This window comes from Leucoraja erinacea, chromosome 4, assembly GCF_028641065.1.
Source record: "Leucoraja erinacea ecotype New England chromosome 4, Leri_hhj_1, whole genome shotgun sequence".
Classification (NCBI taxonomy): domain Eukaryota; kingdom Metazoa; phylum Chordata; class Chondrichthyes; order Rajiformes; family Rajidae; genus Leucoraja; species Leucoraja erinaceus.
Genome location: NC_073380.1, coordinates 27,172,967 through 27,187,130, shown reverse-complemented (window position 1 = coordinate 27,187,130; position 14,164 = coordinate 27,172,967). Strand labels below are relative to the sequence as shown.

At 44.7% G+C, this 14,164-nt stretch overlaps 1 protein-coding gene across 2 annotated transcripts in view; it reads right to left on the bottom strand.

Moving 5' to 3' along the window:
• Nucleotides 1-13,420, bottom strand: part of LOC129696213 (protein tyrosine phosphatase type IVA 3-like) — a 94,547-nt gene extending 81,127 nt beyond the window's left edge. Inside the window, exon 1 of one of the 2 annotated variants that reach the window (XM_055633881.1) lies at nucleotides 13,281-13,420. Coding sequence is in view for 1 of the 2 variants with exons in the window: in XM_055633884.1 (XP_055489859.1) it covers nucleotides 13,281-13,298 (18 nt within the window). In the remaining variant the exon portion in view is untranslated. The remainder of the gene's footprint in view (nucleotides 1-13,280) is intronic. The other variant, XM_055633884.1, reaches the window with a different exon arrangement.
• Between the last annotated feature and the right edge of the window lie 744 nt (nucleotides 13,421-14,164).

Genomic DNA, 14,164 nt, shown 5'->3' with positions numbered 1-14,164 from the left:
GTTATTTCTGAAAAAGCAATGTTAAATGTCTACCTTCCCATGGGGTTGACATCACCCCCAACATAGTAACCTAATTATGAAACCAAATCACTGTATAATTAACATTGTGCTTTTGCACACTTTAGGGATACAAGTGCAGTCAGTGTACCCTTGATATTATTGGCCATTTTCTAACGGATTTTGGTTATAGCGGTCAAAATCTTGTAAAGTAGGTGGCCGTTCGTAATGGGATCAAAGGGCCAAGTTAGTTGTCTCACGGAGTGTCTGGTTGGAGCTAATCTCATTATAGTCTGTTTACTGTACCCATTTATTGTGCGCCTTATTTAGTATATGTTTCTTGGCTGGTTTTCCAATACTATACATATCTCCCGCCCCCCCCCCCCCCCCATCACGTGGTCATAGTGGACAATTGTCATTCCTCTCCCTCCCACTCCCCCAAGGTCCGTTATAACAAGGGTTATCTGCAACAGTTAACTGAAAAAGGTATCAGATAGTGGTGAAGGCATCTTTTGGTACATAGGCCTTCAGTCAGAGAATGGAGTTAAAAGTGGAGACATGTAGGAAAGAACTGCAGATGCTGGTTTAAATCGAAGGTAGACATAAAATGCTGGAGTAACTCAACGGATCAGGGAGCATCCCTGGAGCGAAGGAATGGATGAATTTTCAGGTCGAGAACCTTCTTCAGATTAAAGGTTGAAACGTTATGTTACAGTTGTACAGGATGTCTGAAGAAGGGTCTTGACCCGGAACGTCACCCATTCTCTTTCTCCAGAGATGCTACCTGTCCCGCTGAATTACTCCAGCAATTCTATCTCGGCTGTTGGTAAGGCTGCACTTGGAGCATTGTATTCAGTGTTGTTCCTCTGTTCCAGGAAAGATGCCATTAAGCTGGAAAGTACAGAGAAGATTTAAGAGGATGTTGCCAGGACACAAGAGGGAGAGGTTGAGTAGGTTACTACTTGGGGGAGCAGGAGGCTGAAGGATGATCTTGTACAGAGTCCTTTCAAAGAGTAGGGGAATCAAGTACTAGATGGCATAGGTTTGAGGTGATACAGCAAAGATTTAACAGGAACTTGAGGGGCTCTTTTTCCCCCACATAGATGGAGGTGGATTATGGAGAGTCGGTTTGTCCAGGAGGACTCTCTCTAACTTCTACAGGTGCACAGGAATAGCTACTTCCCCACAGCCATCAGGCTATTGAACCTGGCTCGGACAAAACTTTGATTATTAATAACCAATTATTTGTTATTTGCACTTTGTCATTTTATTTATTCATGTGTTTATATATTTATATTACGGTATATGGACACATTGATCTGTTTTGTAGTAAATGCCTACTATGTTCTGTGTACTGAAGCAAAGCAAGAACTTCATTGTCCTATCAGGGACACATGACAATAAACTCACTTGAACTTGGATATATGGAATGAGCTGCCAGAGAAACTAGCTGAGGTTGGTACAATAATATTATTTAAAATACATTTGTACAGTACATGGATAGGACTTTCAGGAAACTGTGTACTTCTTTGCTCTTCTGCTTTACAACACTCACCAGGGCCCTACTATTGATAAGGTTCCCTACTTAATAAACAGACAACTCACAAAAAGGTTAGTTAGACCAACTCCAGCTTTACTGATCATCTGCCAGCGGAAGTGACGGGGATGCACCATCTAGTAAGCAACACAGACACTTGACTTCCCCCGTGTGCCACTTCAATGAACAAAGAATTGCATGATATTTTATACTGTGTGTTTGTCAGTCACATTCCAAAGATGTTAGTCATGGTCAGAGATAGTCAATACACATTACCACAGGATACGTCTGAGCTTGTCTCTTGTCAATTAGTAGTCACATTTCAAAGGCATCTTATCAGTTGGTACTTTCAAGACAAGACATCTTAAAGGCATCGGTGGTTACACAGAAAAGCTGGAGAAACTCAGCGGGTGCAGCAGCATCTATGGAGCGAAGGAAATAGGCAACGTTTCGGGCCGAAACCCTTCTTAAAGGCATCGGTCATTGTCTCAATACGCAGCAACCCGAAGCAAGCCCAGACTTGTCTCTCTCTCTCTCTCTCTCTCTCATCAATCCACTGAAACATGCCTGCTTTAGACAAAATAAGCTATAAACTAGGCCAGGAATCCATAATATATATTTTATATATTTAAAACCATTTAACCTTTTCACTGTTGAGCCTGCATTCCTCTCGACCTTTCCTCTCTGTTGCATGTACCTATCCAAATGACTTCCCTCTTAAACATAATTATACCCATCTCTACAGCTTCCACTAACAGCTTTGTCTACATATTCACCATCCTCTGCGGAAAGCTGCCGCTCATGTCCCTTTTAAGTTTTTTTCTCCTCTCACAAATTTATACCTTCTTGTTTTAGACTCCACTGTTGTAGGAAAAATACTCTGATCAACCATCTTATCTACACACCACTCATGATCATGATTTTGCACATCTCTAAAGGTTTACCCTCATGACATCCAATGCTCCAAGGGAAAAGTTCATGTCTATCCAGCCTCTCCTTTTAAGTTAAGCTCTGCACTCCTCGTAACATTCTTGCGATTCTTTTCTTGACCCTTTCCAGCTTTATGTTATCCATCCTGCAGCTGGGCGACATGATAGAGGTCTCACCAATGGCTTGTACAATTGTAACCTTAATGCCCCATTTCCCAAATTCAATGGCCTGACTGATAAAGGAAAGTGTGTCAAATGCATTCACTACCCTGTTTATTTGTGTTGCCACTTTCAGGGAACTAGGTATCCGAACCCCCAAGCTCTACAACCGCCTACCATTACCATGCTAATCCTGCCACAGTTTAAGTTTGGAAAATGCAACACTGCTCCAAACATCATTAGTAAGAACGTTATTAGAAGGAATTTTAAGCGACCTATAATTGGAAAGGCAAAAGACTGATTAGAGAAAGTCAGCATGTCTTTCGGGTGGGAAATAGTGTCTGACAACATTTTTGAAGAGATGAGAATAGGATTGTGAGGATGTGGCTGTGGATGTGACATTGTCCACATGAATTTTAGCAAGGCCAATGATAGCACTCCGTTGGGGAGGGAACACAACGATTTTAACCCAATGATAAATGAACAGTTGTATATTTCTTAGTTCAGAATGCAACACGAGAAGCTGCAGGTTATGCAGCTCTTATGCATTCACTATCCTTGCCCTACTAGGCAGTAAAGTTCATCTAGATGGTGCAGTGGAGGCAGAATTGATGAGCTGCTGCAGCATATGTTGTAGACATTACAAATCATTGACATGGTAACTCTACATCTCACATTGTCAAACCTCAATTTCTCAAGACTGAAGGCTTTCTTCAAATTGTCACCCACATCCATTGCATAGATTTTGTATTCAGTTAAGATATAATGCATACAGGAGTCATAACTAGAGATAGACACAAAAAGATGGAGTAACTCAGCAGGACAGGCAACATATCTAGAGAGAAGGAATGGGTGACGTTTCTGGTTGAGCCCCTTCTTCAGACTGATTAGGGATAAGGGAAACGAGAGATATAGGCAATGATGTCGAGGGATAAAGAACAATGAATGGAAGATAGGCAAAAAAGTAATGATGATAATGGAAACAGGCCATTGTTAGTTGTTTGTTTGGTGAAAACGGCAAACAGTCTCGCCAATTAACAAGAGTTCACATCTTGAACAACGGATACAATAAATGTTGGAGGAGGCGCAAGTGAACCTCTGCCTAACCTGAAAGCACGGTTGGGATCCCTGCACAGTCGAGGGGGCAGGTATAGGGCCAGGTGTTGCATCTTATGCATTTGCAGGTGAAGGTACCTGGGGAGGGGGTGGTTTGGGTGCGAAGGGATGAGTTAACCAGGGAGTTGCGGAGGGAACGGTCTCTGCAAAAAGCGGAACGGGGTGGGAAAATGTGGCTAGGGTTGGGATCCGTTGGAAGTGGTGGAAATTTGTGAGGATTATGTGTTGTATGACGGTTGATGGGGTTAAAGGTAAAGATTAGGGGGGACTCTTGTCTCTGTTGCGACTATGGGGAGGGGGAGCAAGGAGAGAGCTGCCTGGTACCGAGGAGACACGAGTGAGGGCCTCATCTATGATGGGAGAGGGGAATCCCCGTTCCCTAAAGAATGAGGTGGTGTGGAACCTCATCTTGTGCACAAATGCAAGGTAGACGGAGGAATTGGAGGTACGGGATAGAGTCTTTGCAGGAAGCAAGGTGGGAAGAAGTGTACTCGAGATAGTTGTGTCAGTGGGTTTGTAATAGGCGTCTGTCGATAGTCTATTTCCTGTGATGGAGACTGTATGATCAAGAAAGAGGAGGGAGTTGTCGGGAGACAGTCCAGGTAAATTTGAGTGCAGGATGGAAATTGGTGAAGTTGATGAAGTCCATGAGATCTGCATTTGTGCCGGAGGTAGCACCAATGCAGTCGTCAATGTAATGGAGATAGAGTTCAGGGACATGGCCAGTGTCATAACCAGATCGTCTTGTCCAAACTTCTGTTAACAATCAATAGCATTCTATATCTGACCTTTCTGTCCTGGGCCTCCTCCATTGTCAGTGTGAGGCCCAGGACAAATTGGAAGAACAGCTCCTCATATTTCACTTGGGTAGTTTACACCCCAGCAGTATGAACATTGTTTTCTCTAACTTCAAAGAGCCCTTGCTTTCTCTTTCCATCCCCTTTCCAGTTCTCCCACTAGTCGTACTGTCTTCTGCCTACATTCTATCTTTGTCCCACCCTCCCCCCTGACATCAGTCTGAAGAAGGGTCTCGACCAGAAACGTCGCCTATTCCTTCTCTCGAGAGATGCTGCCTGACCTGCTGAATTACTCCAGCATTTTGTGTCTACCAATAGGATTCTGAGTCTCTACCATTAGTAAAAAGTTAGAAATTCTTGGGCATTGCTATTTTTTTTAAATGCAAGCCTCAAAAGGAAGTTAGGCGACAATATTTCCAACCTGTAACATTGCCATAAACCAACTTCTGATGGCCTTCCTTGAAATTGACCACTTGCCAGTACAAGTTCAGTCATGTTTCAGTATAATTGTTATCTCACAGGACTGGTTATCATCATTACTTTTTTGCATATCTTTTATTTATTTTTATTTATCTCTACATTATCTATATCTCATTTCCCTTATTCCTTACTAGTCTAAAGAAGGGTCTCGACCTAAAATGTTACCCATTCCTTCTCTCCAGAGATGCTGCCTGTCCCGCTGAGTTACTCCAGCTTTGTGTCTATCTGATAAACCAGTAGTTGAGTTCAAACATTATTGTAAAAGGCTGTAAATTTCAATTTAGAAGCAAATGAAAACAGATGTTAATTTGTCATTCTCACTTTCAGGGAATGGAACACATCAACATTGTCGTGATATGCCTTTCATGAATTTAGTCCCATTCTGAGAACTGAGAAAGAAATGGTGGCCACTTGATCCATGGTTTATCTTCATTTTCTATGTTTACATAGAACATAGATCAGTACAGCACAAGAATAGGCACTTTGGCCCACACCATCTGTGCCGAACACCATGCCAAGACCAATTCTTATCTACCTGCACATAATCCATGCATATCCATATGTCTATCTCAATGCCTCTTAAATGCTACTTTCGTATCTGGCTCAACTGTCAACCCTGGCATGTTTCAGGCACTCATCACCCGTGTGTAAAAAAAAATTGCCCCACACATTTCCATTAAGCTTTGCCCTTCTTACCTTTCGATTTGGTTCTGTCATTTGTTTGAAAGTACATAATTGATTTCAATAGGTCATGAAGATAACAATGAGAAATGAAAATCTCATCCAAGTTCTTCACCCCCATTTTTGTACAGGGCATCAATTACAATTGGTTTAGTTGCAAATTTAAAGCAACTAAATTAGAGAAATGCTATTCAGATTTATTTTAGAACAAAAGGTTTATGGATTATTCCAGAAAAATTGTAGCATTAGAGATGGATAATTCCCCAGAGCTCGATAAGATGTATTCCAGACAACTGCGGTGTCAGATGATTAGAAGATAGAAAACGTGGCATCTTTATTCAATGAAGCCAACAGAGAAAAGGCAGGTAATTACAAAACATGTAATCTAATATCAGCTGGGGGAGAAAATATGAAAAAATTGTGGGAAGCAGGATGAAGCTGCACTTGGAAAAGCAAGGATAGGTGAAGGATAATCTGCACAGGCTTGTTGGTGGGAGATCCTGTATGACTAAGTTAATTGCTCTTTGAAGAGGTAATTAAATACACCGATAGCAATAAGGCTGATGCGATTTACCAAGACTTTAGGAAGGTTCTTTGACAAGGTCCCACATGGACAACAGATCAAAAAAAGTGGAATGCGAGTTAAATGGACTAAAGGGCATGCAAGTCACCAATTAAGTGTTAGTTTATTCTTTCTAAAGAACCCAAATATCTAGCAAACACAAAACCATACAAAAACGTCGCTGGAGGATTGAAGTGTGGACATCACATGATGAAGAATATGATTTTGGCTGTATTATCTTGCTGAAGGCACACTTATACTAGAATTCACATGAAAAGGAGCCAATCAATCAACAATTGTTCTTTTTTGGCAAAAGATGTATAGATAAATGTTCGTATGCAACAGGCGAATACAACAAACGGTAGACATGTGCAACATGCCGCATTTCCAATTGAAGATTGTTGCTCTTTCACAAGACTTTGGTTTGGTCTTTGTGAGAATATGTTAATATGAGGTGTCTATCCACTAACTACTACAGGTGCACAACCTTTTATCCGAAAGCCTTGGGACCAGACACTTTCCGTAATTCATAATTTGTCGGCCTTCGGAATGGAAATTTTTTAGCGTAGATTTTAATGGCTGGCTCAGTGGCAGAGTGCTCGGTTCATATCCGCAAGGTCGTGAGTTTGCGCCTTGATCCCGGCAGTTACTCGGTCGCGAGTTTGAGTCTTCAATGTCGTTTTTTCTTGCAGAATAAATGTCTGTATGAAATGCAGTGTGTTGAATGAATTCCTGAATTTGTAAATGTGCCCGCAGCATTGAATCACCTCTCGCACTCATGTCACCCTAGCGGGGCTACATGCCCTAAGGCGGCCTAGCTCGGGGATTCTTAGAATAGTTTCTTTATTGTCATTGTAACATGGGCCACGTACAACGAAATTTAAAATGTCAGCCAGTCAGTGCAGCATTCAAACATTTCTAAAGCTAACGAAACATCCACGGTAAAATAATAAAGATAAGCAAATAAATTGCTCCTCGATTCTGTCGATTTCAGTTACCACAGTCCCTTAGTCACCTGCGTTCCTTGGCGGCCACATTTAGTACTTTTATTTGAGTCAGTTCAAACAGGGAGTGTCCGGGGTGGGAATGTTATATTCTTTTTTATTGCAGCGGGGAACTGTGTGTCCTCCAAGGTAAGGAATAGGGCAGCCGACAATCCTCTGGGTTTGTCAATGGCCCTCTGGAGCGAAAGCCGCTGTGCAGTGTACCACACGCATACACAGTACACATGCTCTCAAGCACCGATAAAAGGACGTGAGGTGTGCTGACTGTGTGGGCAGAACTGAGGAAGTGAATGGACCCACACGCTCCACGTCAGTCTCCTCAAAAAGCCGAAGCGGAAATCCGCCACCCTCTCTACACTGTCCCCCTGATGGTCAGTGGGTACCATGGGAAGCGATCAACCAGCGTCAGCATATTTTCTTCGCACCACCTGTCCTGCTCCACCTCATCCCGGTAGGCGTACTCGTCCCCCGCGGAGAGAGGTCCCACCACTGTCCGCATCCCCGATGGGCCGCTGCACATGCGACATGGTGTAGAGCAGGGGGCTCAGGCAGTTTGCCCACAGCCCGATGCTGCGCCCCCTGATCCGCCACCCCACAGGAAGCTATTTATCTAGACAGGTGGACCTTGTCCCAAGTCCCCCCAGTTTTGTCCACCATCAGTATTAAAAGCAGAGCTGTGCCCCTACGTGTAGCTCCCCCCGCTGCTCAGGTGAATCCCCGAGCTAGGTCGCGAGGCTGCGGCTGGAGTTGCTCGCTGAGTCTTCTAGTGCAGGTCTCTGAAATGGATCTCCGTGGTGTGCAGTGGGCCTTTGGAAGTGATTGGTCGGTGTCCCGTTGGTCCAGGGGACATCTCCAGCCACCCCCCTTCCCCCTCCAGAGAGCTGAGACTCCGGGAACTGTACGGCGCCCAGTTTGCCCACAGCCCCTGCGCCCCCTCTGCAACTGAACAAACGTACCCCACTCATCCTGCAAGGGTTCCCGTACGGGGTTCCCGGAGGCTGGCTGTGGGTCTCTGGGTGGCTTGCAGGGGATGGGGGTCAGGACCCGTTGGAACCCGCTCCCCGAGCTGAGACTGGGAACTGTACGACTTGCCCCCTCCCTCTGCAACTGCTGCCAACCCCACTCTCCTGCAAGGGCACACCCAGGAGATTCCTCTGTAGTTGGGAGCTACGACGCTGGCTGCGCCCTGCAGTTGGCTGTGTTGGAGCGGTCTCTGGGCTGCTGTTCCTGTGGGCTCTGGGATCTCCGTGCTTGCGGTGGGCCTGGTGGTCGACGTCCAATTGGTCCTGACGTCTCCGGTTACTAGCACTGACCTGCTGCCATCGCCGACGTGAAGACAGTACAAAGCCCCCACGCCGGTGCAATGAGCGGGGAGCTGGAGGGGAGGGATGGGGTCACACACATGGCCGGGAAGCAGAGTGGTGTAGGTGGGGTAAAACTGAAGGGAGTGACAATCTGCTGCTGCCTGCACGCTGAGTTAAAAAGTTCCCACGCAAGACTCACGATACACTGTGTATCGTGAGTCTACCGTGGGAACTTTTTAACTCAGCGGGCAGGTAGCAGCATGTTGTCAATTATTAACCCTCCCGCGCAATATACCATCACCTTCTCTTTTATGAATGGGGATTTAGTTCCCCTTTCTTCGAGGAGGACTGGAGGTTCCGCTGTCACCTCTGCGGGCCGCCCTCGGTGAACGTCCTGTCTCCCTGTCCCTGGGATAGTAGGGGGCGATCAAACAGCACAATACCCCACTCCCCCTCCAACTCCAGAGGAATCCGCTCCCCGATGGGCCGCTATGGCGACAAGTGGCAGTTCGCCCACAGCCCGAGCTGCGCGACCCCAAGAACAAGACGTCCCTTGCACACCATCAGCTTCTGCCCATACGGGGAGCGTGTTCCTCTGGAGTTGGAACGGGGCTGGAGTTGCTGATCTGGGATCTCCGTGCTTGCAGTGGGCCTGGGGATCGGTGTCCTGATTAGGGGGCGCAGCTCGGGGAACGGCTTCTGGTGGTCCTGACGTCTCCGGCCAGTTTGCAGTTTTCCTCTGGAGTTGGAACGGGGCTGGGCTGCTGCTGGCTGTGGGTCTCTGGGATCTCCGTGCTTGCAGTGGGCCCTTGGTTCGGTGTCCCGTTGGTCCTGACGTCTCCGGTGACTGGCACTGTGCTGCTAGCATCGCTGACGTGAAGACAGTGCAAAGCCCCCGCGCCGGTGCAATGAGCGGGGAGCTGGAGAGGGGAGGGAAGGGGTCACACACGTGGCCGGGAAGCAGAGGGGTGTAGGTGGGGTGAAACTGAAGGGAGCAACAATCTGCTGCTGCCTACACGCTGAGTTAAAAAGTTCCCACGCAAGACTCACGATACACTGTGTATCGTGAGTCTACCGTGGGTACTGTTTAACTCAGCGGGCAGGTAGCAGCATATTGTCAATTATTAACCATCCCGCGCAATATACCCTCCTCTTTTATGAATGGGGATTTAGTTCCCCTTTCTTCGAGGCCGACCGGAGGTTCCGCTGTCACCTCTGCGGGCCACCCTCGGTGAACGTTTTCAAGGACCTTTCTTCAAGGACCGAAAAAATGTCCGCTATTCGGATGTTTTCGTTAATTGGATCTTCGGATAAAAGGATGTGCACCTGTACTTAAACCAGGACTGTGAAAATACCTCAATGTGCAACTTCAACATCTTAAGAATCTTGGTACCAAACAGGAAATAGAGCGCTGGAGTGATCCAGCAGCATTTCTGGAGAACGTGAATAGGTGGCATTTAAGGTTGGGACCATTCCTCAGACTGATCTGCCTGACCTGCAAAATTACTCTAGTACTTTTTATTTTGCAAACCAGCATCTGCAGTTCCTGGTTTCAACACCAAACAGGTTACAGTAGAAGTCTGAAGAAGGGTTTCGGCCCGAAACGTCGCCTATTTCCTTCGCTCCATAGATGCTGCTGCACCCGCTGAGTTTCTCCAGCATTTTTGTGTACCTTCGATCTTCCAGCATCTGCAGTTCCTTCTTGAACACAGTAGAAGGCATGACTTGCATTCCATCCATTACCAATGACAGTAGCAGCAGTTTGTATCATTTACAGGATGCACTGCAGCAAATCACCAAGGCTCCTTCGACAGCACATTCCAAACCCATAACTATCATCAGCTGAAGGGCAGCAAAAGCATAGAAACACCACCATCTAGATATTGCCTTCCAAGCCACACACCATCCCAACTTGGAAATATATTACCGTTCCTTTACGGTCAGAGATGAAATCTAGGGACTCTAAAAACAAAATGGTGAATATACTCATGCTTCAAGGACAATAGCAGTTCAAGGCAGCTGACCACTACCTTCAAATCAGTGAGGGACGGGCAACTAAATGCTGGCTCAGCCTGCAAAACCAACATCCCTAATAAACCAAAAGACTCAGTCTGAAGAAGGGTCTCGACCTTAAATGCCACCAATTCGCCTACTCCTTTTCTCCACAGATGCTGCCTCACCTGCTGAGTTTCAGCATTTTTTGTCTACTAAGACTCAATGGATTACTTTAGCATCATAACAGACTTGGTCATTAAATGCACTGCCATTCTCTTGGGATCAAACACAATTCCCTTTCAGTCCTGTTTTGAAACTGTTGACACGATCAAGCATTCACAGGCTCTGCCAGAGGATGGACAGCTGGTGTTTCTACGACAGATTCCAGATTCTTAAGAAGGGTCTCAACCCGAAACATCACCCTCTCCTCTTCTCCAGAGATGCTACATGTCCAGCAGAGTTACTTCAGCATTGTGTCTATTCTAGATTCTCTAAGATGCTCTAAATGCTCCTTCTCCATTGTCAGTGGTCAAAGGTCAGGGACACAAATATAGCAGAGGGGATGTCATACGGTTAAGTAGACTTTTAGGAAATATTTTGATATTTTTTAACAGGTCCAGATCTCTTCATATTGATTTTCCTGTGACAATATTTCATTGCCAATGTTGTTTTAGGGTCAACCTAATGGAGGAGACAGGGCAAATAAGACTGCAGTCAAACCAGCAAGTAGGAGTACACGTTTTGGAGTGGGTGACACTGCCAACCTTAGTTTTTTGCTCAGATGATACAATCTAAAATTCCTGGAAAGGATGTGTTGCTGCGTGTTCTTGTGCTTATCATTCTGATGCAAGTGTTAATTTTAGCAAGACCATGCTCAAAGCATTTAAATTAGTCTTCTCTACTTTTTTGCTGATAGTTTTGGTGATCCTTTCTGCCTCTAGGACTAAAGCTGCCCAGAGGATCAGTTTGGCCCTCTCTCTGGGAAGCAGTCAGCATTGTGTCTCATGACTAGAATTAAAGCCACCTCGGAGACATCTGTAGCTTGCAGGGTTGGGCACATGTCCTGCTCACTGTAGCATCCTGGTTGTGCAAACTGGAAGATCATAAGACATTCACTGAACACAAAGGATCAGTTACTAATTTGCTACCCCATTTTCAGTTTATCCATTTTTCACTCAGGACAGCAATATCAATGTCAGAGTCAGACTTCTGTGACAGCGCAGTGATGTTCAGATCTGCGGGAGGGCCACAGGAGTCCTGTATTTCAAATCCACAACTTCATTCTGAGGAAAGTTGCCGATGCTCCTTTCCGAGATGTCCATTGCACACCGACTACCAGGAGGAAATGACAGATTTAGTTCTTGGTCCAGTGGTTAGGGTGTCCAGGACAAGTGAAGGCCTGCTGACATATGGATATTAACATCCCCACATAGACACACATGCTCGCAGGTATTCATCAGCAAGTATGCGTGCATGTGCATACACAGACTCAAGTATCATAGTTGAAAAGTCAAATATAGAAACAGAAAACTGCACTACAGTATATGAAATAAAGGCTACTTTAATACTGCACACAACTTATAAATACTTCTCTTCCCTCCAAAGTAAAAACAAAAATTGGCACTCACTTGTCCAGCTTAGAAGGTGAACAACTGACCTTCTCCCAGGGTCCCTGCCAATTTCACTCTAACAAGGCATTCACTAACAAGCCACTACAATGATCTACTGACCCATCTATTTTTTTTAAACTATAAACCAATGGGTTTTTCATATATGTAAAGTCTGAGATATACACTTTATAGACCTTCAAATCCTTTGCTTCCAAAGTTATGTCAGAACGAACTATGCTTATTATAAACCACGAGATATTAAAAGCAATACAAAATCCACACATTTTGTCCACGTACAGTGGAATTGCAGTCATGATACAAAATCAATATATTATAAGGAACTGGCAGATTTCCCAACCCGAAGCCCAAGCTATGCATGCTTCAGCTAACTTTCCGAGGAGTGAGTGATTAGGCCTCCACAGCTTCGAATGATCACAAAACCAAAGACACAAAATAAAAGACATTGAAATATAGGTCAGAGGTCATTCAGACACAAACGTACAGGGATGAAACAGTAGATGACAAATCTGTTTTCCATAAATCCTCTAATCCAAATTAATGATTTAGAAAGACACAACTTTACAACTACAGTGTAATGTTGGAAGAGCACGAAACTCTCCGTGTCTTTGCGCAATCTTTGTGTCTCCAGAGTCCAGTGTACAATTTTTATGGGAAAATGCGCTGGGGAAATAGGTATACATAAACGTAATTTGTTTAAGTTCCCAACAATTCAATAAAAAGAAATACAAGCCGGACACTTCCATTGTGTGAGATTCGTCTTTGTAGAGAGACAGAAAAAAACCCTCCCCACCCGCGTTGGATTTAAAAGCATGAGAGCCACACACAAAGGAATGGAGCAGCCAAGCTGGGATCCATAGGCCACCCACTGGCCTCTCGGACTCTTGTGATAAGGCTCACTCTCAACAAAAATTAAAAATATATATTAAAACACACACAAAAAAACCCCCATAGTGATCGTGAAATAAATTGAAACAAAGCCAGGCGCTGCAGAAAACCTAAAGTCTGATTGCACTCGGGTTTATATATATTTTTTTTTATGCAGTGAACGTAACTTTCCCTAGCAGAGTAATGGAGATGGTATTACTCACTGCGCGACGCCTGTTCATTTAAACCCGAGCGGTATTAGTGTTGATAATACTACTAATTAGTGCTGTTGATAAACTGAGGGCAGCTCCTGGCTCTCAGCGTCTACTCCTCTCACAAACCGGAGTTACCATGTGTTCCAGTGCCCGTCGCTAAGGGACGTCAGCGTCAGGTCACAGGTCAATACAGAGGTAGAAAATTAGCCCCCTTTCAAACAGGCTTTCCTTCCAAATTTGAATGAAAAATGTTGCTTTTACTCCAACTTGGTGAATTGAAATGTTAAAATGTTCCCGTTTTGGGGGATTCTTTTTTCTACTTCTTTCACTGATTGGGTGTTTATTGCAACGGGCGACGTCATTTCCGCCTCCTTGATTGCCCGCGTGCCTTGGTGTCAATGGGTGGATTGGGCTTGAAAGGTCTGGTTTGTAAACGCTGTTTAATGTTTGAAGTTAATAAAGCTTTTCCTTCTTATTGGAGAATGTGGTTCAACTTGATTATGAAAAATATTTAAAATGTTTTTCATATGATTGTTTAACAACAAGCTTAAAACTACAGAACTGTCTCGCATGTTCTGTTCTTATCTCTGGCCTTTGGTGTAACCATCTGTCTGTCACAAACTCCTCTCACACGTGTCTACCTATTCACTGTCACACTCTGTTCTGCTTCTCTCCTTTTTCAGCTCTCTTCTCTCCACACACTCAGTCTAAGGAGGGTCTCTACCTAAAACATCACTTCTCTACATTCTCCAGAGATGCTGCCTGGCCTGCTGAGTTGCTCCAACATGTTGTGTTCTTTTGTGAAGTTTAATACAAGTCTGTCCAATAAATGCATGTTTTAAAGAAAAATAAGACTTCAAGTTAATTTGGCATTTGATGGCTGGTCACTGAGC